Source organism: Cucurbitaria berberidis, assembly GCF_010015615.1.
Source record: "Cucurbitaria berberidis CBS 394.84 unplaced genomic scaffold K460scaffold_3, whole genome shotgun sequence".
Classification (NCBI taxonomy): domain Eukaryota; kingdom Fungi; phylum Ascomycota; class Dothideomycetes; order Pleosporales; family Cucurbitariaceae; genus Cucurbitaria; species Cucurbitaria berberidis.
The window spans coordinates 6,172,076-6,194,494 of NW_024468937.1; the positions used below are offsets into that span (position 1 = coordinate 6,172,076).

Sequence of the window (22,419 nt, forward strand, 5' to 3'; positions counted from 1 at the left end):
AATCCTTCTCCTTACATTCCACGTTGGGTTCTTCTCTTGATACTGTGGCTGCTACACTCCAAGAGATCAAGCTTCAGCCCTCTATACACATTCCAACCACGCTCAAATCTGTTCCTTCATGTGTTCCTTGAAAGCTCTAGGTTTTACGCGCACAGGACTTCAAGGGCTGCTAAAACTGCTGTTCATCACCATCAAACAAGCTAGTGCGACGGACATCTACTCACGAACACTAGGAGCGCTACCTATTTTGACTTGCCCTTATAGGCTGAGGCCATGCATCTATCGCTCTACAGAAAAGTAGCGAAGACTTGCAGTGAGCATATACTCATCTGTATACCATCAAAGCAGGTGACACGCGCCTAGTTCCCAGTTCAATACCACCTTCACCAACCCCACCTCCTAACCTCGACGCTAAAAACATCAATAAGATCAAAAACAAGCGATCGTCAACAGTACAGCTCGAACCTACGCATTTCACTAACCCGGCAAAGTGGCCGCGATTAGGCCAAAAAAACCTAAGCACGAGAGGCAAATGCTGGAACCATAAGGCCAGCTGCTTCGAATAGGCGAGAGAGAGCAGGCGGACTCTTGGGAAACGGGTGTTTTATTCGGCAGTCTCTCAACGCAAACCCATTCATTCACCCAACTTTTCTCTACTTTTGATAAGAGCTTAGGGAAATATAGTCATTAAATAGGCACAGCAAAGGCTAGTACTACATGTGTATGTAAATGAAGGTATTGTTATTGACGCGCAGTGCGTGAGGTGAAGGTGGGTGAAGACGCCGACGCTCTCGCGGGATCTTGCCTGCGACGAGAGCTTCTTTCACCTGCCATTCTCAGATTCTGGTAAATGTTCCAACACAGGTCCCGACGAGCGCTTCGTCGCTCGCGTCTCCGAGTATTAGCACCGAGCAAGCTTGGTGCTTCAAAAGACTCCAGGCTAAGCAAGGAGAATAGTAGTAAGATAAGATTTGAACAACCGGTTTTCGAGCTTTCGAGCAAATGTGGCGCATGAATGAAACAAGTGTAAGGGAATAGAAGGGCTAGGGTTGACAGCTTCGCAACGGCGTTCCACTGTTGTCAGAGTTTCTGATAGAAGCGCACAAAAGGCGGATTCTTAGCCTAAACAATAGAAATATAAAGCCTACTTGATCGTTTCGTTGAAGGGTCTCTAAAAGTTCAAAGTAATTGCTTGTTGGCAAATGAAATCCGCCAAAGGCTGTTAATAAACGCTGTAGATGCTTCCCAATTTTGCTCACACAGAAATACCCTTGCCTGCGTTCGGGGCTCACTGTTTCTTTTGGAATCACTACCACATGTCAACCTTGCAAATAAGGCGGTGGCCTTTCTCCTCTCTCATAAACCGGGACTGGATCTCTCATCTCCTCATCACTACCACCTTGCGGTATGACGCAATCACTCACATCGACAAACAATGCCACTTTGATAGAGCCTTTCATCATGACCCTTTCTACTCTGCCCATCCGCCCTATGTTCTTGCTAATCGCCTTGCTCATAGCATGGACGAGATGCTCTTTCCTCAATGCCTCATGGAAGTGAAACTCCAGGGTGACTTTGTCCGCGATCAGAATGTCGGGGTTCGACCAAGGGGGTAATGTCGCATTCGATGTATGTACTACTGCATGTAGGAGGCGCATGTACTTGCTGATGAGACCCAGTAGACTTGACGTCGTGGGACGCGAATCGATTTTAGACTTATCATTGAACTGGCCAGCCGAAGTCGATGCAAGGAAATATCTGGGTATCTCGCAACCGCACTCACCGAACGCAGCGATGCCGTCCACGAAATCCTGGACGAAATTTGATGCTCGTTCAATTCTGCGCTCTTCATGCGATAGCTCTTCGCCCGTCGGTCGCATTGTCGGAACTTGATCCCCACTCTCGCGCTCCTGTGTCGTCCTACTAATTACCTCACGTGCCCAGATTTCCATGAGCTCGACTCTCCACTTAGTGCCATTCATAGCCCTCTCCCGAATCCTTATCTCGGCGATGTACTTCGACTCGCGGGGGTGGCAGTCAACACGATATCCCCAACCGCGGAAGTCTCGTGCTATAAAGGCAATGACAGTAAGGAAAGGACGGGTGCAGCTTGATGTATGGATGAGGTAGTACATTTTTGTGACTATACAAACTTTGTTCAAGCTTGCAAGTTCTGGTCTGTAGACAAAGATTGTGGCACTATACTTGCGGCAGTTTACCCTTTTCTGAGCCTCTATATACAGACAGTGGCCCGAGGTGACCGCAATTTTCGAGTTGCATCGTCTGCGCCAGCGTATCTCTGGTTCACAGTTAGGTGAAGGGGTGAGGCTCTTCACGTCACTGCTGAATCCATATTTGGCCACAGCGAATGTCTGCAAACCCAAAATGGCTTCCTCTATGGATAGGCAAGGAAGAATCGACCGTTTTGTACAGGGTGCAACTGACTTGAACATAATTAGCAAACTCGCTATCTCACGTCATTCAAATTGACCTCTGGTTGAAGTCTTAGTTTACATTTTTGCGCTCAACTGTCACCCGTATAGGGAATGACACCGTTTTAGCTCTGAAAACTAGACGGATTGTGAAGCCTCACAGCTAGCTAAAATCTATTGTCTACCTCGAAAAGAAGAAACATTTCTTGTGTGCGGTCGAACATTGAAAGTGGTATCATTTACAAATGTATCGTTTGTGAATGAGGAAGGCACTCGAAAAATTCACCATCTTCCCATTAGTAAATAGAAAGACTTCGACCACACATGGAGCTATCACTCCTCGGCGATGTACTCTGAGAGTAGGGTGACTAAAAGCGTATTCTGAAGAGAACCTTATTGCTCGGGGGTCCCATTGTAGAGGAACTGTATATTTGGCCTAGATAAGCATGGACCCTTTCTCGTAAGTTCAAGCAGCAAGCATTGCAGCATTATGTCCAAATATCAAGCTTTCAGACCCTCAACCAAGGAGGAAGATTAGAATGAGAACAATGTTAACCCATTTCCATTTCCATTCGCATTAAAGATTTGGTATCTCGCGTAAAGAGCGTTGGTATCTTACCCATACATGCTGCAAAAAAGCGCCGGTTCCCTAGGATAGTATCCTCTATATCAAACTCCACATTTCCATCGCGGCTTCTATCTTTTTTCTTTCGTATACATCCATAGCAATATTATTACATCTTCACAACGCCATGAGCGTCATGTATCGACCAAACAGACAACAGCGTTACCATCGCAAAGCGATGTTGCAGCGCGTCGAGGTCAAGGATTAGAGGTCCGCGCTCTTAGGGTTCACCAAATAGATATCCGGTACCTTTGGCACCTGTGGGCTCTTCTGCAAGGCCAGCTTAATCGCCTCCCTTGTCTTCACTCCATCCTTCGCGTCGCCACCTCCACCCGTCAGCCTCCTCATACCGCTTCGAAATCTACTCCTGGTGTCGTGCGCCGCAGGCTTGATGACGGTCTCAAACCCAAACGACTTGTCCGCGCTATTGTTGCGTCCAGAAACATACTCGTCATCGGAAAAGGGCTCACCATGCTCATCGAGGGCGGTGCTGGAAAGCGAGGGCGACACGCGCTGCATTTGATTGGGAGCGGAGGGCGAGGTTACGGACCGGGAATGGAGGCCTGGGCGACCTGCTATGTTGCTTGTTGGTGGGAGGGCGGTTGTCGAGGAGGCGAAGGAGCTGAATGCTCCTGGTGTCATTACGCCAGGGTCTCGAGCTGGCGAGACTTTTGGGTCCGAGATGAAGCCAGATTGGAACGAGGTCACGCTGGCATTTCGCGTTAGCGACTTGTGTAGAATTGGTGCTGTGTGCTGGTCGTAGAGATTTTCTCGCATGTCGTGCGCGTAGGGCCCGTTCATGTAACGTCCAGAGGAGCTGAAGTTCGGTAGATCAGTCAGTGTCTCAGCGTCATCATCGTCTTCGAAGAAGTCATCCAGGCTATCGAGCTTCATGACTAGCTCCCCAATATGACTGTCACCGCGGGTGTCCTCAGACGTCATGGTAGCTGTTCGATAGTCTGATAGCGGGCTAAAAGGAAATTCTTCGTGTCGAAACTCAATTTTTGGTGTTTCTGTGTCCGGCGCCTCGCCGTCATCCAGGTTTCCGCATGTGTAGAAAACAGCGTGCACATTGGCTCTTGTCAGATGCGAGTGGTGAGCAGGCATCGGTATCGACCAGCCGCTTTCTTCAGGAATGCCATACAGCGACTGCGTCTTCTCGAACTGCTTTTTGTACCCTCTAGTTGAATGAGATCCTGCCATGCTCATACGCATGTGTTGCTTTTCAAAAGGCGTAGGTGTGCTGCCTGTCATATTTAGATTGATGACAAAATCTAGAACTCGCAGAGCCTGCGGGCAGAACTCGCTTTGTAGCAACCGTAGTAGAGGCGAGATGAGATCGGGTCCCTTGTAGGCTATCTCCGGCTTTCGCATATCGATCTCGGGTAACAGCACATAGAGCACTTCCATCGTGTTGATCTTTACCCAAGCATTCTTGTTCGTCAACAGACTGAGCAGGAACACAAGACTTCCGAACTCAAGGTCCGGGAAGAACGCTGATCGGATGGCGGTCATTGTTTGCGCGAGGAAGTCTTTCTCTTGACGATATCTCTTCATTGCAAGGGCTGTCAAGGCATCTGCAAGCGCAGTACACTGGTACTGCTCTCCCGCGACGCGTGCGAGTACCTCGGCGCTGGTCCTTATACTGGGGTCCTTTGTTGCTGGATCAAACGATCGAAGAAATCTTGGCAAGTTTGCGAGGATGGTGTACACGAGCCGACTGTCATCGCCTACTATACGACTAGAAGGCAGAATGACCAGTCTCTCAAGGATTCGTAGCGATCGGTCTAAGCATACGCTCGAACGGATGCCTTTGTAAGTCAGTTGGGCGAGGCCTTCGAACTTGCCTTCCCATTTATCCGGGCAGCTGTCTTCCAAAATTTGTAAGACATCAGGGTCACCGAGGTCCAGCTTGTCTAGAAACTTGTCTAGCATGAGAAGACTTTCCATGAACTCGCCTTCATGTATGGTGTCCAAGCAAGCACAAGTTGTCCAAAATAGCTGAGGATATTGAATGAGATCCTCCGGCGCAAGCGCTTCGATGATTGCTCTCAGCGTCGTCAGAATCTCCATCGAGAAGGTCTGAATGTCGCTTTCTTCATCCGAGATGGTGTTTGATAATCTCGCAAGCATATCTGACAACATCTGCTGATCGAGAGAGCTAAGGACGCACCGAAAGAGCTGGAATGACCGGCATGCTAGATGACGAACGGGACACGATGTGGCCCAGTTCAGCGCTACTCTCCCCCATGCTTCTCTCAGCCCAGGGTAGGCAAGTGAAAAGAACTTCAGCACCTCGCTGGAGACGTACTCCATCGATTCTGGCACCTTTGAGCTAGGGTCTTCTGCGTCTTTGCCATTCTTATCATCATAACTCCATACAACCTTCGCATCGTGTTGTCGAACACTCTCAACAAAGTCTTCAATGGATCTCTTATCGATGCTTGAGGTGTGATCTTCAATCTTGGAAATGACTAGTTCATGGATAAGATGTACAAGCATCTCTCTGGCCTGGTCTTGAACCACAGGCGTGTAATGATCCCAAAGCACAAGAATGACTTGTAGTAGTAGCGGGATGTGCTCGTTAGCAACCTGAACAGGAGAAACCATGAGATCAACGAGTAGGATCAGACAGATCTGTCCCAAGGCAAAACCGGACTGGAACTGTTAGCTTCAATTCCTGACTTCTGCGGTTCATCTATGCTTACCTGCTTGTTGCTGCTTGGGAGCAGAGCGCCAAGGTCAGCAAGATATGGAAGGTTGACAGCGTCCGGTGGAGGCGGTATTGGCTCGCGCTTTTCGCTGACCATAGACCGTGGGTTGATTTGCATGAGTAGAAACTCCACCACTTTAAGCCCAGCTGGCGTACTGGACAGGTGGACTACAATCTGTTTCGAAAAGTCGACGTAGTTCTGCTCCCGCTTATCTAGGCAGAGGTTGATGATAAAGTTCAAGATTAGCTGGACGTTACCACCGTATGGTCCCGTTGCCAGTGCTTGCCAAAGAGCTTGTATCTCGTTATGCAAAGCATTCCCGCTGCGAACCGTGATCTCGAAGAGATTCACAAGAAGCATGTAAGAATTGGCGGTCGGTCCTCCGTCGGGGTTCACTTGGAGTTCGACAGTCTGCACCCAGGGTAACATTGCGGCGACCATGTTTCGCTGGTGGTCAGGCTGTAGCTCTTTGAAGTAGTAAGAGAATTGCGAGAAGACCAGAAACGCGAGTTCCGAGTGTTGTTTGGCAAGCCTGCGTGAGGACTCGAACTGCGCAAGCTTGTAGACGGCGATTGTCTTGTCCGATATGCTAATGTCAAGGTCCTGTAACTTTGAGTTTTTCTGTTCCCTGGCTTCGAGAGTTCTCAACAGCCGAGCTGACTTCATGCGTATTTCACTGTTCTCGTGCCCTAGGGTATACAGCCCTGCACTAACAACTTTCCAGAATGGCAGTGTGTAGTCTTCGCGCTGCGTCAGTACTTGTGTGACCACCTCAAAGTAACTCTCGAGAGCTTTGGCGGATTTAGAGAGATAGCACATCTCAATGGCTCGATCCAACAGATACGGGTGCTCACGGTTATGTAGAATGAGATTCGTTAGAGCTCGGCGGCCGATTGCGTGCGTGCGGTCGCTGGGTGTCTCAAAGATGCTGTCCATCCAGGAGAGCATGCGCCGAACATCAAATTGGAGCAAGACCTTGCTATCTGTCGTGATACTGACGGGTCCACCACATAGTGCCGCCATGGCACTCAGGGCTGCAGTCCGAAGGTCTCGTTTCTCGATCTCGTGGGCCGCCGTTGCAATGCCCTTGTTGCCCATGTCGAGTTCCCGATCCAACATGGAGCGACGCATGTGCTCCTCGCGTTGACGGATTTGAGGTTGATTTGATGAATAGCCACACCACTCCTCCATTAGGGTAAAAGCTGCCTTGCGCGCTTGAAACGGCATCCACTGAAGTGGGTCACTCGTTTTATTTATACCCTCGAACAAGACTTCAACTAAGCCACAATAATGTGTACGAAGCTTTAAGAATTTCCCCTCCATCTGCACTTCAGTGTCACTGAGGAAGATCCTGAGATCCTTGGTGTAGTTCATGAGATTATTCACAATCCACTCATCGTTGTAAGCCTCGGGCAGCTTCAAAAACTGGGACGTCAACTTGTAGACGTGAGTGATTTCGGTCCGAAGATGGTCTGTACGATAGTTGCTGATGCGCGGGCTGCTGATATTCCGATTGTGAGTCCCCAATCGTGTTTTGGCCTCTTCAGCGCATGCTGCCACAATGCCCTGAAGCGATTCAAGTAGCGTACGATACAAATTGAGGTTTACGGATCCGAGACCAACAACAGCGGCGTCTCGTATGGCAGTGTTGTCCACAGACAATAACGGAAGAACCTTGGCAAATAGCTCCGTGGCTGTGTGCAACTTGTTTGCACTTTTTTGCGACGACTTGGAGCTCTTTCTGGAATGTGCCAGTTGACTCTGCGCGGCAGCCAAGGCGCTCGGACCGAGGTTTGTCAATGTCGTAAAGGCAAATATAAGATAGAGCTTCCATTGTTCAACTACGATCTCTGGTGAGGTGGAAGCCAGACGACCGCTAAACTTGCTACTGGTAGGCTCGAATGGCGAATATGGAGTCGCGCGATGGCCTTCGGCAAGCGAGAGTAAGGTCCGATGCATCTGCGAGAGTCTGGCGCATACAATGTCTCGAGTGAGCGTAACAGCGACAACACAAACTTCAAAGCTTATGCGGACTAGATTAGGGAAGATTTTGAACCAAAGTGTCGAGTCATACGGTACATCGCTACTGCAGAGCTCAACGAGCGTGCTTTGCACGTTACTTTTCCGCATTCCACGCTGAAGACGACTTCGTTCAGCAAGAGACAGCTTCTCGTCGCTGATGTCCAAGACTTTTTGGGGGCTCCCTTCCATGACACGAATGACGCGTGTGTTGGAACCGCCCAGTGCTGTATCGAACTCGGTGATTAGGCGCAGGACAGTGACCGCATAAGACCGCACCCGGCGTGAGGGCGAACACAGAAAGAATAGACCATGGGACTCGACCTCATCAACGTGAGCCCAGACTGATGACAGGTCGAGCTGGACGGCTCGATTACCAGATCCATCATCGGGTGTATCTAATGCGGCTTTGCGCGTCTTTTGTTTAATCTCTTCAATCCATATGTGCAGCAACTCCACATAGAGCTTCAACGTACTTTCGATATGACCAGCACCAAGCATGCCCCCATCCGACATGGTTGCGTAGCGGTCGTCGAAATTAAAAATAAATCGAGCGAAGCCGATGGTGACTTGCTGGGCATGTGATTGTCGTGCTATTGACTTGAGCGACTGCGCTGAGGATACAGCGATGTTTCCCTGAACGTGAGCGGTTCCAGTGCACAGTAGGTTGATGAGCGAATTGAAGGGAATGTGCGGAGACAAACAGCGAGGTAGCGCTTGCACAGCGACATGCAGTAGGTGATAGAACCCTTGTCGAGGATCCGTGGAAGGCTGATGATCCTCGCGACGACTGAAACTAAAGGCTTCTGCCATGGGAGTCTTTGGTGTCTGTAGAGAGAATTTCTCATCGAGAACAGCCTGACCCCCGAATGCGTTGTCGCAGATGATGGTAATCTCACCCAGTATCTTGCAGAAGCGGACATAATACTCCTTTGCGACCTCGGCAAATCCACTAAAGTTTACAGGTCGCGAGAGGCGTTCTTCCTTGAGTAAAGAGGACTTTAACGACAAGTGTTGCGCAGGCCGTGGGCTCGTAGGGAGAGCCGGTATATTGGACGAGAGGGCATTTGAATCGTAATCGAACGTGATGGGAAACGGTGGCTGTTGTGCATTCTCCAAGTCCGCCATGATGGCAAGAAATGAACGAATGCCGATCACCATGCGATCCGGCTCCAAGTTTTCAACGCGAAGCTCTCGGCCTGAAGTAAACATATCGGAGTTGAGCAAGGGGAAGATGATGGTTCGGAAGCAAAGGTCCTGGTATTTGAAACCGATGATTCGAGTGAGCTGTATCAATGGTTCGGCAATGGCGGACTCGGTCGAAAGATACGATCGTCTTCCTGGTTGGAATACCATCCGAATGATCTCCTCCAGGCGGCGCACGGCAATGTTGGGCGGTTCGGTCCCTCTTCTGTACAGGTAAGTCCATACCAGCCGGCAGATACCTCGGAGGGCAATAGCTCTAGTTGCGCGTTCTTTGAGTCTTGGCTGTGTCGACAAAGCAAGCGCGAGCCACTGGGATAGGAATATGTCTGTTGGAGAGGCGCACAGTATCGCCGTCATTAGTGGGAATGCTTCATGCCAGTGTTTCGGCTTGCCGAGTAGTATGGCGGCGCGTTGCTTCATCATGTCGATGACGAGTTTCCATCTCGGTGAGCTCAGTTCGGTTGTAGCGTTGGAGGCAATGAGTAGCAGCAGTTCCTTCAACACCTGACAGTAGGCGTACTTGATGGGCTGGCCGTGGGCGGTAGTAAACAACTTTGCTGCAGAAAGCATGAAGTCGCATGTGCGCTCCCATGCATCCTCGGGGTAGGATTTTACCTTTAGATAGCGCAAAGCACGGATAAGCAGGGCCCCTTTGGCTTCATGATCTCGGTTATACTGGCCTTTGATGGACAGGTGACTGTCGGTGACTTTGAGATCTGCGATGAACTTTTCTTGCACTTGCTCAAAGATGAGTCCGCTCAGCACTCCAAGCAATTGGCTGTAGATGGTCCAATTGGCAAGATTGAGCGGCGATATTTCTACCAAGTCGGGGTCTACCGTGCTGAGCTGTCCGTAGAACAAACCCAGGAGACGATCGGCCATCTCGAAGGTGAGATTTTGAAGATCGGTTTGGGTCATGATTTCGATGAGCACGCGGCAGAGAATGTACGTGGAGACGGTGGAGCGCTGTTCCGCCTGGGTGACGGTTTGCTGCAGGACGAGCATGTGCTCAGGGCCAGAGGCTACCGAGGTAGAGGAATTGTCCATGTGGTGGTGTAGCGGCTCTGTGTTTCGACGAGGCAGCATGGGGTGGGGCGTCGAGGTACCTTGACGGGCCTGGAAAGAATCAGCACACACACACACACACACACACACACACACACATGTTGGGCCATGCTGTGGGAGAGGACGTACATTGAGTAGCTGGGTTCGCTGTTTGGACGCCTCCTCGCTTTTGGCTTTCCGCCACAGCATGATGGTGTCTATGAGAGGCTTGGGCCTATGGCGAGCGATATGGCCAAGGGCTGCTATGAGCTGATCAAAGTTGGGGTCGACTCCAGGTCCGCAGACCAGCTCGACCCTAGCCTCGGGCTGGCCTCTGTCTGTCATGCATTGGTTGATCTTCTGTTCGGCCTGGCTGATGAAGGCATTGAACAGGTGGTGTAGGGCATACTCGCCGACCGTCTTGAGCTCGTGGCCCTGCTGGTGGTGCCGTGACTGGGAGCGGTGGTGGACGTGACCCTTTCGAGAAGATCTGGCGCTGGGGGCCCGTTCAGGCTTGCGCTGAGGTAGTGCGGCATCATTGGCCGTGGTGGTGGTGGCAGGCGGTGTTCCGTTGGCCATGAAGGCGTCGGCTATGGACTCCTGCGACATGACGGCTCCATCGAGAGTCGCCCCGGCGGCGGCGATGATTTGGGGGCTCAGCGGGCTGGTGGCGGGCGAGTTGACGAAGCTGGTGTTCCTCGAGTGCTGTATGCCATGGACAATGGACGTATTGCGGTTGTGGGCGTAGGAGCCCGAGGGCTTGCGCTCGAGGGTGCCCAAGGTGCGATCGGGGCTGGAATTGCTGCTGGTGTTGGTGGTGGCGGCGACGACCAGGGCAGGCGTCTGTGAGCGCGGGGATTTTGTGCGTGAGGAAGCCGTCAGGGCGCGACCGCGTGTCTGGCTGGGCTCACGGGAGGCCGACGAGGGGTGGTTGTCTATATGGTGCGACACATTCCCGGCAGCCGGTCGAGCTTGCAGAAGGGGGAAAGCAGCTGCAGGCACAGCGAGCATGGGTCAGCCGGAGAAGAAGACTTGGGAAAGAAGAGAATAGACGGCTACTCACACATGTCATCTTTCTGCGGGCTGTCTGGAGCGGCTCACGATGCGACGTCTGGCATGGATGGCGTTGGTCACTCAATGGATGGTGGTGGATCCTAGCAGCAAGTCGCCAGAGGCCAGGGCGGTTCCTGGATGCTAGCCCCATGTGGTGGCTTATGATGATCAACACCAGCAGCCTGGACTGCATTGCATCTTGTAGGAGTGTACTACGAATTGTATCTTGTAGGAGTGTACTATTGATTGCATATGGTAGGGGAGTGTAGTACGAATGATATCTATAGGAGTATACTATAAATTGCATATGGTAGGAGAGTGTGGTACGAATGATATCTTATAGGAGTGTACTATTTCATAGAGTTTTATATGGACAACGAGATGGGGTATCACAAAATAGACACTAGATAATACAAACCGGTAGATCCCCTCTACCAGTTATAAAAAAACGAAAAGCGTGACAAAATATAGGTATAAGGAGTGTACTATAAATTGCATCTTGTTGTCCATATAACACTTCTAAAAAATATCTTATAGGAGTGTACTATAACTTGGACGTACGCTCACATGCTCACATGCTCACATGGCGTCCAGAGAACGGGCTTCAAACTGGCTTCGAGCTGAGCGCATCTTTGCATCCAATCTCACGTCTACATCCCCGGGCTCCGCCAACGACTCTCTTCGGGTCCGAACGCAGCAGATTTGCCGTTGTGTACATCTATAGAAATAATAAATATATATACATAAGCCTCTTCCTCCGAAAGGCAGTAGCACAATCGACTGTATTTCCACTCTTGCTTTATAACCTACTTATATACACCCACACGTAGTGACTACCTACCTAGTACTCCTTCATCTGCCGTCCCCAAGCAGCGAGCGGAAGGCGGAATTGTAGCCGAGGCTCCGGCTTTGACCGTGAAAAAAAAAGGCACTTGGTTGACAGCATCATCATATATCCCTTTTGGCCACATTGCAGAGCCGGTGCACACGCGGGAGAGGCGACTCCTACCAATACCAAGTAGTAGAAGCGCACTCTTCCTATTACTGGCTGCTGTTCCGCTATCTCTCTCTCTCCGACTGCCCTAGACGGCGGCGATAACAGTGATAATCACACAGCCGACAACGGCCGCCCACCGCCTACCCTACACGCGCCGCCTACCACAGAGTACCGCCGCTTGTCCTCTCCGGGACGACTAAATACCGTGTCCATGTCAGCGCAGCCCCTCCGCCTTAGTATTCCTCTGCCTCTCTCCCCAACGGCCCTCAGCAAAATGGCGCAACTGGACACGCTGGACATTATCGTCCTCGCTGCACTCCTCGTCGGGACCGTCGCCTACTTCACAAAAGGCACCTACTGGGCCGTCTATGGAGACCCCTACGGCAACTCGCTGGCCAACGCCAATGGCGCCGCCAAGGCAGGCAAGTCGCGCAACATACTCGAGAAGATGGACGAGACGGACAAGAACTGCGTCGTCTTCTACGGCAGCCAGACGGGCACGGCCGAGGACTATGCCTCCCGCCTGTCCAAAGAGGGCCACTCGCGCTTCGGCCTAAAAACAATGGTAGCCGACTTGGAGGAGTACGACTTTGACAATCTGGACAGCTTCCCCGACGACAAGCTCGCCGTATTCGTCCTCGCTACCTACGGCGAGGGCGAGCCCACCGACAACGCCGTCGAGTTCTACGAGTTCCTCGGTTCCGACGACGTCAGCTTCGCCCAAGGTGGTAGCGTCGACGACAAGCCCCTCGGCAACCTCCACTACGTCGCCTTTGGTCTCGGAAACAACACCTATGAACACTACAACTCCATGGTTCGCAATGTGGACAAATACCTGACCAAGCTTGGCGCCACCCGCCTGGGCGCTGCCGGCGAGGGGGACGATGGCGCCGGCACCATGGAGGAAGACTTTCTCGCTTGGAAGGAGCCCATGTGGGCTGCTGTTTCGGACAAGATGGGCTTGGAGGAGCGCGAGGCTGCCTACGAGCCCGTCTTCGACGTCATCGAGAAGCCAGAGCTGTCTGCCGAGGAAGATACGGTTTACCTAGGCGAGCCCAACAAGAACCACCTCGAGGGCACTCAGAAGGGCCCCTACAATGCCAACAACCCCTTCATTGCCCCCATCGTCGAGTCGTCTGAGATATTCACTGCCAAAGACCGCAACTGCCTGCACATGGAAATCAGCATTGCCGGCTCCAACCTGTCGTACACCACCGGAGACCACATCGCCATCTGGCCCAACAACGCTGGCAAGGAGGTCAACCGCTTCTTCAAGGTCCTCGGCAAAGAAGATGAGCGTCATACTGTCATTGTCGTCAAGGGGCTTGATCCCACTGCCAAGGTTCCCTTTCCGTCTCCCACTACATACGATGCCGCTGTCCGCTTCCACGTCGAAATCAATGCCGCTGTGTCTCGACAGCTGGTGTCTGGTATCGCCCAGTTCGCACCAAACGAGGATATCAAGGCGGAAATGGTCAAACTTGGTGGCGACAAGGACTACTTCAAGCAAAACGTGACGGACCGCAACCTCAACCTGGCCCAACTACTTGAGATTGCTGGAAAGGGCGAGACGTGGTCCAAGATCCCCTTTTCCTTCATGTTTGAAAACTTGCTCAAGATTCAGCCCCGCTACTACTCCATCTCCTCCTCTTCTCTCGTCCAAAAGGACAAGATCTCCATCACCGCCGTGGTCGAGTCACTTGAGAAGCCTGGCGCGCCACATATCCTAAAGGGGGTCACGACCAACTATCTCCTTGCCTTGAAGCAGAAGCAGCACGGAGACCCGAACCCAGACCCTCACGGCTTGAACTACGCCATCACCGGACCGCGCAACAAGTACGACGGTATACATGTCCCGGTTCACGTCCGCCACTCAAACTTCAAGCTCCCCTCGGACCCGGCAAAGCCCATCATCATGGTTGGTCCCGGTACGGGTGTTGCTCCTTTCCGCGGTTTCGTCCAAGAACGAGCTGCACAGGCAAAGGCAGGCCAGAACGTCGGAAAGACCGTTCTCTTCTTCGGCTGCAGAAAGCAGTCGGAGGATTTCTTGTACCAGCACGAGTGGAATGTAAGCCACCACTTCCACTCTTTCATCGTAGAACAAGCAGCTAATGTGTAACGCAGGAATACAAGGAGGCTCTTGGCGACAACTTCATAATGCACACCGCCTTCTCACGAGACGGTCCCAAGAAGGTCTATGTCCAGGACAAGATCGGAGAGTGGGGCGAAGAGGTCAATAAGCTTCTCGAGCAAAAGGCGTACTTTTATGTCTGCGGTGACGCCGCGCACATGGCTCGCGAAGTCAACACTCTGCTCGGCAAAATCATCAGCAAGTATAGGAATGTGTCAGAAACCAAGGGCGAGGAGATTGTCAAGGCAATGAGGGCGTCGAATCAGTACCAGGAGGACGTCTGGTCATAATCGAGCCGCCATCTTCACGTACGAGTTTTACACTTTCAGCTCTAGCATTTTCAGGGTAAATCGGAGCGTGCATGGCGTTTTGCCCCGCATGGCGACACTCGCGAAGGGGCTCTTGTTCATTTGATTTCTCAGCGACTTCTGGCTACCGGTTCATAATTTACCCCCTTTTACATATCTCGCAATGTAGATAGCATGTCCGACTGCTCTCTTTTAGGGCGACGAAGACAAAATATAGGGAAACACTAGATGAATATAGCAAGACGTTTACGAGAAGCTTCGCGTATACACTAATGCTGTGGTGGTGTTTGAAACGTCCGCTACGGGTGAGGCCCGAACGCCGATTGGCGGACGTGAGGAGCCGGCGATTCCCGTTGGGATAGCTCTTTTCAAACCTCATCTCTCTTCCTCTGACCTTCTGCTTCTCGCTTCCATCAATATGCCTCCAACACAAACTATGCTCACAAGTTGTGCTATTGATCCACCGACGGTCATCAGAAAACACAAGACCAAATAGGACGTGATGAGCGCTAGTTTCTAGGAACCCTCAATGCTGCCATTCAAACTCTGGATCCGACACGACCAACCTGACCGCTCAAGCCACAACGTAGGCACCACTGTTCTGGTGGACCCTGTTCAATTATTACTGCTAGATTTGCTAGGCGGGAGGAGGTGCGCGTATTGCCTTGAATCATGGGTGCTGAAGCAGAGCACATCTAACCTAACATGCAACACGACTACAACTGTTGACCAACTCAATCGGAACATCTAGGGATCAGGATCAAAAAAACAGAATTTCAAAGCGCCATGGACCCTTGCGAGGCTGGATAAGTGGCTGGGCTGACTCTATCCATGTCTTGTACCACCTCGCAGATGCAAGTGGGCAAGCATCGAACGGTCTGGTCACCTTCCTTTGCCTTCATGGATGGTAGCGACAGGATCCGCAATCCAGGTTTTAGGTTGAGCTGAGTAACCTCACCAAAGTCAAAATGAAGCATGTTGGCGGAGCGTCGACGCAATGAGAAGATGGATGAATCACATGTAGGCGAATGCGACATACAACGCCTGTGCCTACCGACGTACAACCTACATGACCCCTACGGCCATGATAAGCGTGTCATGCGATGGATGGATCGCCAGATAAATTTGAACGCGTATGCCACTTCTACCTCACTGGTAGCTACACTCGCAACATACATGTCTTCTCGCACTCGGCACACGACCTTTGTCCAAGTCGCCACGTCTGTTTCTGCAGGCGAATCACTCTGCGGACAAGTACGGATAGCTGCGTAGCAGAATATGCGACACGGTAACCAATGCGCTTACGCCCACGCAGCACGCGAGGAAGCGGGCAGAGCTCCATTCAGCGAGCTTTGTAGCACTACGATACAACTTTGGAAGCAGCTCTCTCCAAGTAGCTGTTTGCAGGACTTGTAATGGAGACGACATACTAGATTGGTTAGTGTCCACTCTCTTACTTTGGCTTGTGTACCAGTCCGACTCTCTTCTAGAAAAACGATTCGCACCGGACTGTTCTACCTATATACTCGCAGAGGCTCTTGGTCGTACAGCGCGCACTTGCTGCTCCTGTCTCGAATGAGGGTGACGTTTCTCGATTTGCTTTAGGCGGCTGGTTAGCCTGACCAGGTCCGGGGACACGCCCTTGCTTCTGCATTACCGTTGCAGACGCGACGGGGATTATTTTCGCCCATGGCGGGCGTATTCTGGGAGTCGGACTGCTCCTGCAGTCTGTGGCTTGTTTGGAAGCTCCTCGTCGTCGCCTGAGAAGCGTCGTCAACGTCGGCGGGTGGGACATGGCACATGGACCTCGAGAGTCGACTGGATTGCCAAACTAGCGACGGCTGCCACTCGCTGCACTGCGCCGGCTCGTAGCGGGAGTTACAAGTGTGCTGCAGACGCATACAACCGTCAGGCTATTTCAAGCCCTCCACAGGTGGACAGTTGCTGGGGTTATAGGGTCATGGTAGGTGAAGAAGCTGGTTTGTGTACCCTCACTAACTTGCGGCAAGCTAATCCGATGTCAAACAGAGCTATGCGCCTCGGCAAGCCTCGAGAGGGCCGTTGCAAGCAGCCGGGGGGGTTCGACGAAAGGGTGTGGAAGTGAGAAAGTGACAGGTCGACTTCTTGAGCTGCGTGGACGCGTCCCGCCAAGAAACATGACATGGCGTCGCATCGCATTCACATTCACATTCACATTCACATTTGCATCTGCCAGAGAGAGGCGATACATACTGCTCGCGACCTTGTTCAACTTGAAGGGTCTCTTCTCCGGCCGTTGCTCTTCAGCCCTACTGCAAGGGGCGCTGCGGGCTGGGCTGGCCTTCACCTTTGCGGGGAGCCAGCCACTGTAAGTAGAAGCCAAACCGGCCGATGATGGCGCTTCGTCGTCTGGAGTATGCTACACGCCCGTCTTAGAGCGGCATGGCCGCCAACTCTGCGGATGCGGGCAGAGTACACGACGTATGCACCCTCGCAACCTCGACCTTTGCATGCAGCACTGCTCCTACTCCCTCCCCCTCGAGTGGGACAGCGCGCACACTGCAGCTTTCGTCCCCAAGCAAAAATCCGACATTGCTATCTAGAAGAGTCCTTTTCGCAGCATTACTTAGGGTCCCCTGGGTGCGCCCTCGAGCCATCCCGCCCCTCCCTTCATCGCCCGTGTATGTACGTACACTGGACTTCCCCTTCTGGCTGTTGATGCTTGCGTATTCCATGTTAAACACAGTAAGTCTCTTCAGCTCTCTCTCTCTCTCACACACACATACGTGCCCTTTGCCCCATAGCGACTTCCCCCTCGAGGGCGAGGCTGCCATTCCGTCTATACGCGGCTGGAGCTCCTCTCTGCGACCGAGACAACACCACCACGGCTCTTTCCTCATCTGCGACGCCCAGCCGCCGCCTTTCGAGTACAAGCTTTCCCTTTCCCTTTCCCCCCACCCCTCCATCTCTTCCAGTCTCTTCTCTTCACTCTTTCTTCCACCACTTCTTTCTCACCAGTACGCATCAGTGGCACATTCTTTGTAGCTTTTCGCAGGTCAGTCTTGCATCTCTAGGCCACGCATGGATGGATTCTTCGTGTGTCCAGTGAAGACTAACCTACCCGGCAGCTTTGGAGTCACTACCAGTCCCGCACATTGCAAAAGTTTGACATTTACGACCTGGTAAGCCTGCTTTCACCGCCGACATGTGCCGTCTTCCTCTTCACCTCGAACGCCTCATGAGCTCCTCCCCCGAAGCGTTTCCCTTCTCACCATCACCATCACCCATCACCGTTCTACTCCTCCTCACGGCTGTACCCCCGGCCGCTTGAAGATGATGAATCGCTGACTTTGTCCGTCAGAGCAACGTTCTTCTCTGCATCTCAATCGACTCGTCCACTCTACCTTCTCTTGACATCCCCCACTACGACGGTGTATTGCAGGCCCCTAAAGTCCCCGGTCTACCCGCGGTTGTCCTCAGCCTCCCTGTTCCGCCACCAGCTTTGCAGTACTGTCCTAAACCAGTTCTTCGGTCATCGTCACTCTCGAGCTCCCCACAATGGCCACCAACGCCCGCCAGGCTGCCTACGCACCGCCCAATGCAGGATACAAGGGACACAACATGGTCTACAACCAGACCAGTCAGGGCCATGGCTCGGCTCAGTACCTCCCCCGAGGTCTGCCCATGTCCCCCCATGGTGATAGCAACATGCAGGGTCTGACAAACAATATGGCAGCTCTCAACATGCACGCCTCATATGGCTCGTCCGCCACCTCCAAGTCAGCTGGCTCTGCTTTGTCGGGCAACTCCTCCGACTACAGCAACATGCCCATGTCCCAGGGCCAGGGCCTCTGGGTCCCGAACCAGCATGTTCTCGGATCAATGTATCAGGTAATGCCCGGCGGCCAACAACAGACTGGCATGACACCGTCCCCCAACATGTACAGCCATGGTGGTGCATACGTTCCCCAGGCTGCGTACCAGTACGGTCAAGCCGTTGTCGACAACAGCCCTATGCCACCGGCATGGGCTGCTCGCATGTCCTCGGCTGAGATGCCGTCGCTCATGACGCCCCGCCGCGACTCCATCTCCTCCAACGAGAACGATATTCCAGGCACACCATACGGCAGTGGTGGTATGTATCGCTATGGAGCCGGCGCCACCATCATGGATCGTTCCCCGAGCGGCATGTACACGAGCAGTGCTACCCCATCACCATCACAACTGGCACACCCCTATCAGGTCATGGCGCCCATCCCGAAGCAACAGACCATGCCCACATTGCCTCCCCATCTACTGGCTTTAGTGCACCAGGAGCCTCCGATCCCGAGGGCAATCCCAGCTCCTAGCTCTCCGCACAAGCCGCTCGACCGTAGCCTGGAGAACAAGACTGGCGAGACCAACGTGTACATTCGAGGCCTGCTTCCGGAGACTGCAGACGAGATGCTACATTCTTGGGGCAAGCGTTTTGGTGACATCCAGAGCTCCAAGTCTATCATCGACCTGAAGACCAACCTCTGCAAAGGGTACGTCTCGTCTCCTCAATCTTTTTGTTCACCTCACTGACTGTTTGTTTCAGGTTCGGCTTTATCAAATATCACAATTTCGAGGACGCCGAGGATTGCATTCGCGGCTTCCACTATCTTGGATATGAGGTCAGCTTTGCTCGGGTAAGTCAGGTCACTCACTCTGCTCAAAATCTCAGCCGCTAACCCTTCCAGGAATCCTTCTACTCCAAGCTCAAGAAGTTCGCCGACGAGTGCAACACGAATCTTTATGTCTCCAACATCCCCAAGAACATGAACGAACATGTATGCACTGTCTTGTTTATCGGCCTGTAGCATCTCTAACAGTCATTTAGGAACTCGCCTCTATCTTCGCACCTCACAAGGTCTGCTCGAGCAGGATCCTCCGCGACTCTTCTGGTACTGGTCGCGGCGTCGGATTTGCTCGGTAAGTCGGTAGACTTGTACATGTCTGCACCGATGGCTAATATGTTACAGCTTCGAATCTCGCGACATCTGCGACGATGTCATCAAGACATTCAACAACACGCCCGTCTCGAAGCCCGGTGGTGAAGAGCATCTCATCCAGATCCGCTTCTCCGACACACATGAGCAAAAGATGTTAAAGCAGCAGACCGCAGCTGGTCGTGTCTTCCGTGCCGCGGAGTACGAGGTCGGCGTTGCTCAGGCTAGGGCACTGGGCACCCCTGATCGTTACCTCACCATATCCCCGGTGTCGCAGGGAGCCACGAACGAGTTCGAGATGTTCATGCAGCGTGGCTATCGGCAGCCGTGGGCACCCACTGTTCCTTCGACCCTTGGACCCTCACGCCCAAACACGTACCACATGACGCATGGCGGTGCTATCAAGAGCGATGATGGCACGTCTGACAATGGCGTCGATAACAAGACCACCCCCGCTACTCCCGTCAAGGCCGATGACAAGACCATCTCCCCGAACCGACCCTCTAACCGCGACGAGTAAACACACGCCGGCTGCTCGGTCGTTACTGTCGCTATACCTTCGTGTACGCACTATTCTTCATGATCGCTCCTTCAGCATCCACCAGTCGCATCTTCTTGAAGACTTCTTTTGGCATCGATCATATACACCAACAAAATATCTCAGACGAACGGAGCAACGACTGCTGCATTACGAAGTCTTACTATCTCAACGTACAAGTGCACGACCCTCTACAAACCGCTCGTTGCTTCGTCATTCCTTTCTGTCTCTCCTTCTAGTCACCCATTCCATGCCGTCAGCACCCTAATACATGTTCTTGGTACTCGGCACATTGAACATATCCTTCTCGACGATTGCGTCCTCCGCGCCTTTCGATCGTGTTGCTTGGGCGACTTCTCACACTATCTTAGGAGCATCTCTTAGCATCTGGACGGCAGAGTGGATGGAAAATCTTAGTGGATTATGCACAACATCTCTTTCTCATCGATGGCGGGGCAGGTTTCAAAAGCAGGGGCTACGGCCACAGGACTATGGTCGGATTTGTCGTAGTTTCGATAGTTCGTCGTATAATAGATCTTCTTCCGGCTTTAGTTTTTGTTCTCCATGCCTTTCGGCAGTACTCACGTTATGCCTGGTACTCCTATCAGCAATGTCTTATTTTATTTGGAGGGTATGAACTGATGAGTGAGATGCGTCCAAATAGTTCGAGTTATTTTGCATATCCTACTCTTACGTAGAGTTTATCAGGCCATGGGAACAGGGATATGTTAGAGGAGATTGATGTGAACTTGAAGTTGATTTTATTCATAGAGTTTGCCGATTGTTTTTGCCTATATTGATTTTCCATCTACATGCTTACTTCTAATCTACAATCGTTGAAACTTTATGGCGGGCGGTATGGAAACACTCGAGAAGATGTGGGTATCGCTGAAGAAGGGGTAAGAAACTTGAACTTGGAAGCCGGAAAGTGACTAGATGGCCCAGCCAGCTTTCTTTTTCGCGGCTTTGGTGGAGATTGTCGGCCGAGGCGGTGGCTTTATCTCGCTGAGATCGGGCAGTGGATCGTTGTCCCGGATATCGAGGATGGTCATGTAAGAGGCGAGTGTTGATGGCGTTGTCTCTTGATCCACTGGTGCTTCAATGGAGGGAGGGGCGTCTTCTGTGACAGGGCCGCCCTCAAGGGAGACACCGCCTTGATCAATATCATCAACAAGATCCTCATCCACGTCGATACCCTCCTCCCCCTCCTCGTCTGCCTCATCTGCCTCCTCTTCAGCTCCGACTTCTCCAGCATCACCATCAACACCATGTTCCTTCATATATACTTCCAGCTCCTTTGCCATTTTCTTACTGAATCCTGAAGCTTGCACATCCACATCCAGCCTCTTGACAATGATCTTGATGGCGTCCTTGAAGAAAGGCCCAGGCTCATCGCTGGTGAAGCCGAAACGGCGGTCGAAGTAGCGCTTTATGCAGGCAACGTCGCGATCAAAGTAGTACTCGGCGTTGGCATGGTCAATGGACACCATTTGTGGGAAGTCTATGATAGTGGGGATAAGGGACACTGTGTTGTCGCTCTCTTCTCTTTCCTCGACCAAGATGTTGAATTCGTTGAAATCACCGTGGATGAGCCCGTGTTGTGCGAGACGGACTATGAGTGAGAGTAATTCGGCGTAGAGTGTGGATGGGTCGCCCACTTTGGAGATCTGGCGCAGGGGGAAAGCGTCGATGAGCTCCATAACTACAGTGTGCCTGTTCTGGCCAATGGGTTCCGGGACAGGAAAGCCTTCTTGACGCAATGCCTTCATAAATTCATACTCTTTCAGTGCGGCGAGACGTGACATGTACATCCATGACCCACCCTGACGGTTGCGGAGGTAATCGCGGTTCGCTTTGACGGTACGGAAGGAGATGCGACCAAGACGGTGAATCTTCAGGACCAACTGCTTGCCGGTCTCTGATGCGCAGACGAAGATGTCCGACTCCTTGCCTACGCCAATCTGATTGCCTACCGAATAGACCGTCGAAGCTTTGGTATGTGTGTGTAGGGCCAGGTAATCGAGCCCGCCGTAGGTGAGCCTATAGCCGTCGTATTTTGCGTTTTTGACTTTGGCGATGAGGCCAATCTTTGCGAGGTTTGATATGCATTTATGCACACCGGTGCCGGAGCGGATAGCAGCGATTTGCGCAATTAAAGGCGTGGGCACGACTTCATGGTTCCGACTACCCATTTCTGTCTGTCATGGTCTTTTCATCAGCGGGTTAGTCCCCCACTATGAGAAGAAAGAGGCAACACGGGGCGCATACCGCAGTGAGGACGCGCCAGTCGTCCGACATGAGGTAGCGTATGTTCTTGACGTTCAGCTTCATATTGGCGGTATTTTTTGGTCCGAACTGAGCCCAGGGAGAGTGAGGTCGTGTGTTGCAAGCGGGCCGGGCGAC

At 52.2% G+C, this 22,419-nt stretch overlaps 5 protein-coding genes across 5 annotated transcripts; 2 read left to right on the plus strand and 3 right to left on the minus strand.

Annotated features, from left to right (window-relative positions):
* Positions 1-1,319: 1,319 nt before the first annotated feature.
* Positions 1,320-2,135, minus strand: K460DRAFT_285718 (uncharacterized protein; the record flags this gene model as incomplete). The annotated part of the gene is made up of 2 exons (XM_040928838.1): positions 1,320-1,683; positions 1,780-2,135. 2 exons carry the CDS (start codon positions 2,133-2,135, stop codon positions 1,320-1,322), a joined length of 720 nt encoding a protein of 239 aa, XP_040789389.1.
* Positions 2,136-2,832: 697 nt separating this feature from the next.
* On the minus strand, positions 2,833-11,175 carry K460DRAFT_367581 (uncharacterized protein). The gene is made up of 4 exons (XM_040933601.1): positions 11,104-11,175; positions 10,191-11,032; positions 5,766-10,112; positions 2,833-5,715 (listed from the first exon to the last, which is right to left on the minus strand). The coding sequence occupies exons 1-4, from the start codon at positions 11,105-11,107 to the stop codon at positions 3,262-3,264; spliced, it is 7,647 nt and encodes a 2,548-aa protein (XP_040789390.1). The 5' UTR covers positions 11,108-11,175; the 3' UTR covers positions 2,833-3,261.
* An 883-nt stretch (positions 11,176-12,058) lies between these two features.
* On the plus strand, positions 12,059-14,784 carry K460DRAFT_367582 (uncharacterized protein). Its single transcript, XM_040933602.1, has 2 exons — positions 12,059-14,158; positions 14,215-14,784. The coding sequence occupies exons 1-2, from the start codon at positions 12,365-12,367 to the stop codon at positions 14,509-14,511; spliced, it is 2,091 nt and encodes a 696-aa protein (XP_040789391.1). The 5' UTR covers positions 12,059-12,364; the 3' UTR covers positions 14,512-14,784.
* A 3,282-nt stretch (positions 14,785-18,066) lies between these two features.
* Positions 18,067-19,998, plus strand: K460DRAFT_283731 (uncharacterized protein; the record flags this gene model as incomplete). The annotated part of the gene is made up of 5 exons (XM_040928677.1): positions 18,067-19,034; positions 19,088-19,178; positions 19,230-19,319; positions 19,370-19,461; positions 19,512-19,998. The coding sequence occupies 5 exons, from the start codon at positions 18,067-18,069 to the stop codon at positions 19,996-19,998; spliced, it is 1,728 nt and encodes a 575-aa protein (XP_040789392.1).
* Positions 19,999-20,948: 950 nt separating this feature from the next.
* K460DRAFT_283964 (RIO1-domain-containing protein) lies at positions 20,949-22,347 on the minus strand (the record flags this gene model as incomplete). Its single annotated transcript, XM_040928698.1, has 2 exons — positions 20,949-22,214; positions 22,285-22,347. The coding sequence occupies 2 exons, from the start codon at positions 22,345-22,347 to the stop codon at positions 20,949-20,951; spliced, it is 1,329 nt and encodes a 442-aa protein (XP_040789393.1).
* Between the last annotated feature and the right edge of the window lie 72 nt (positions 22,348-22,419).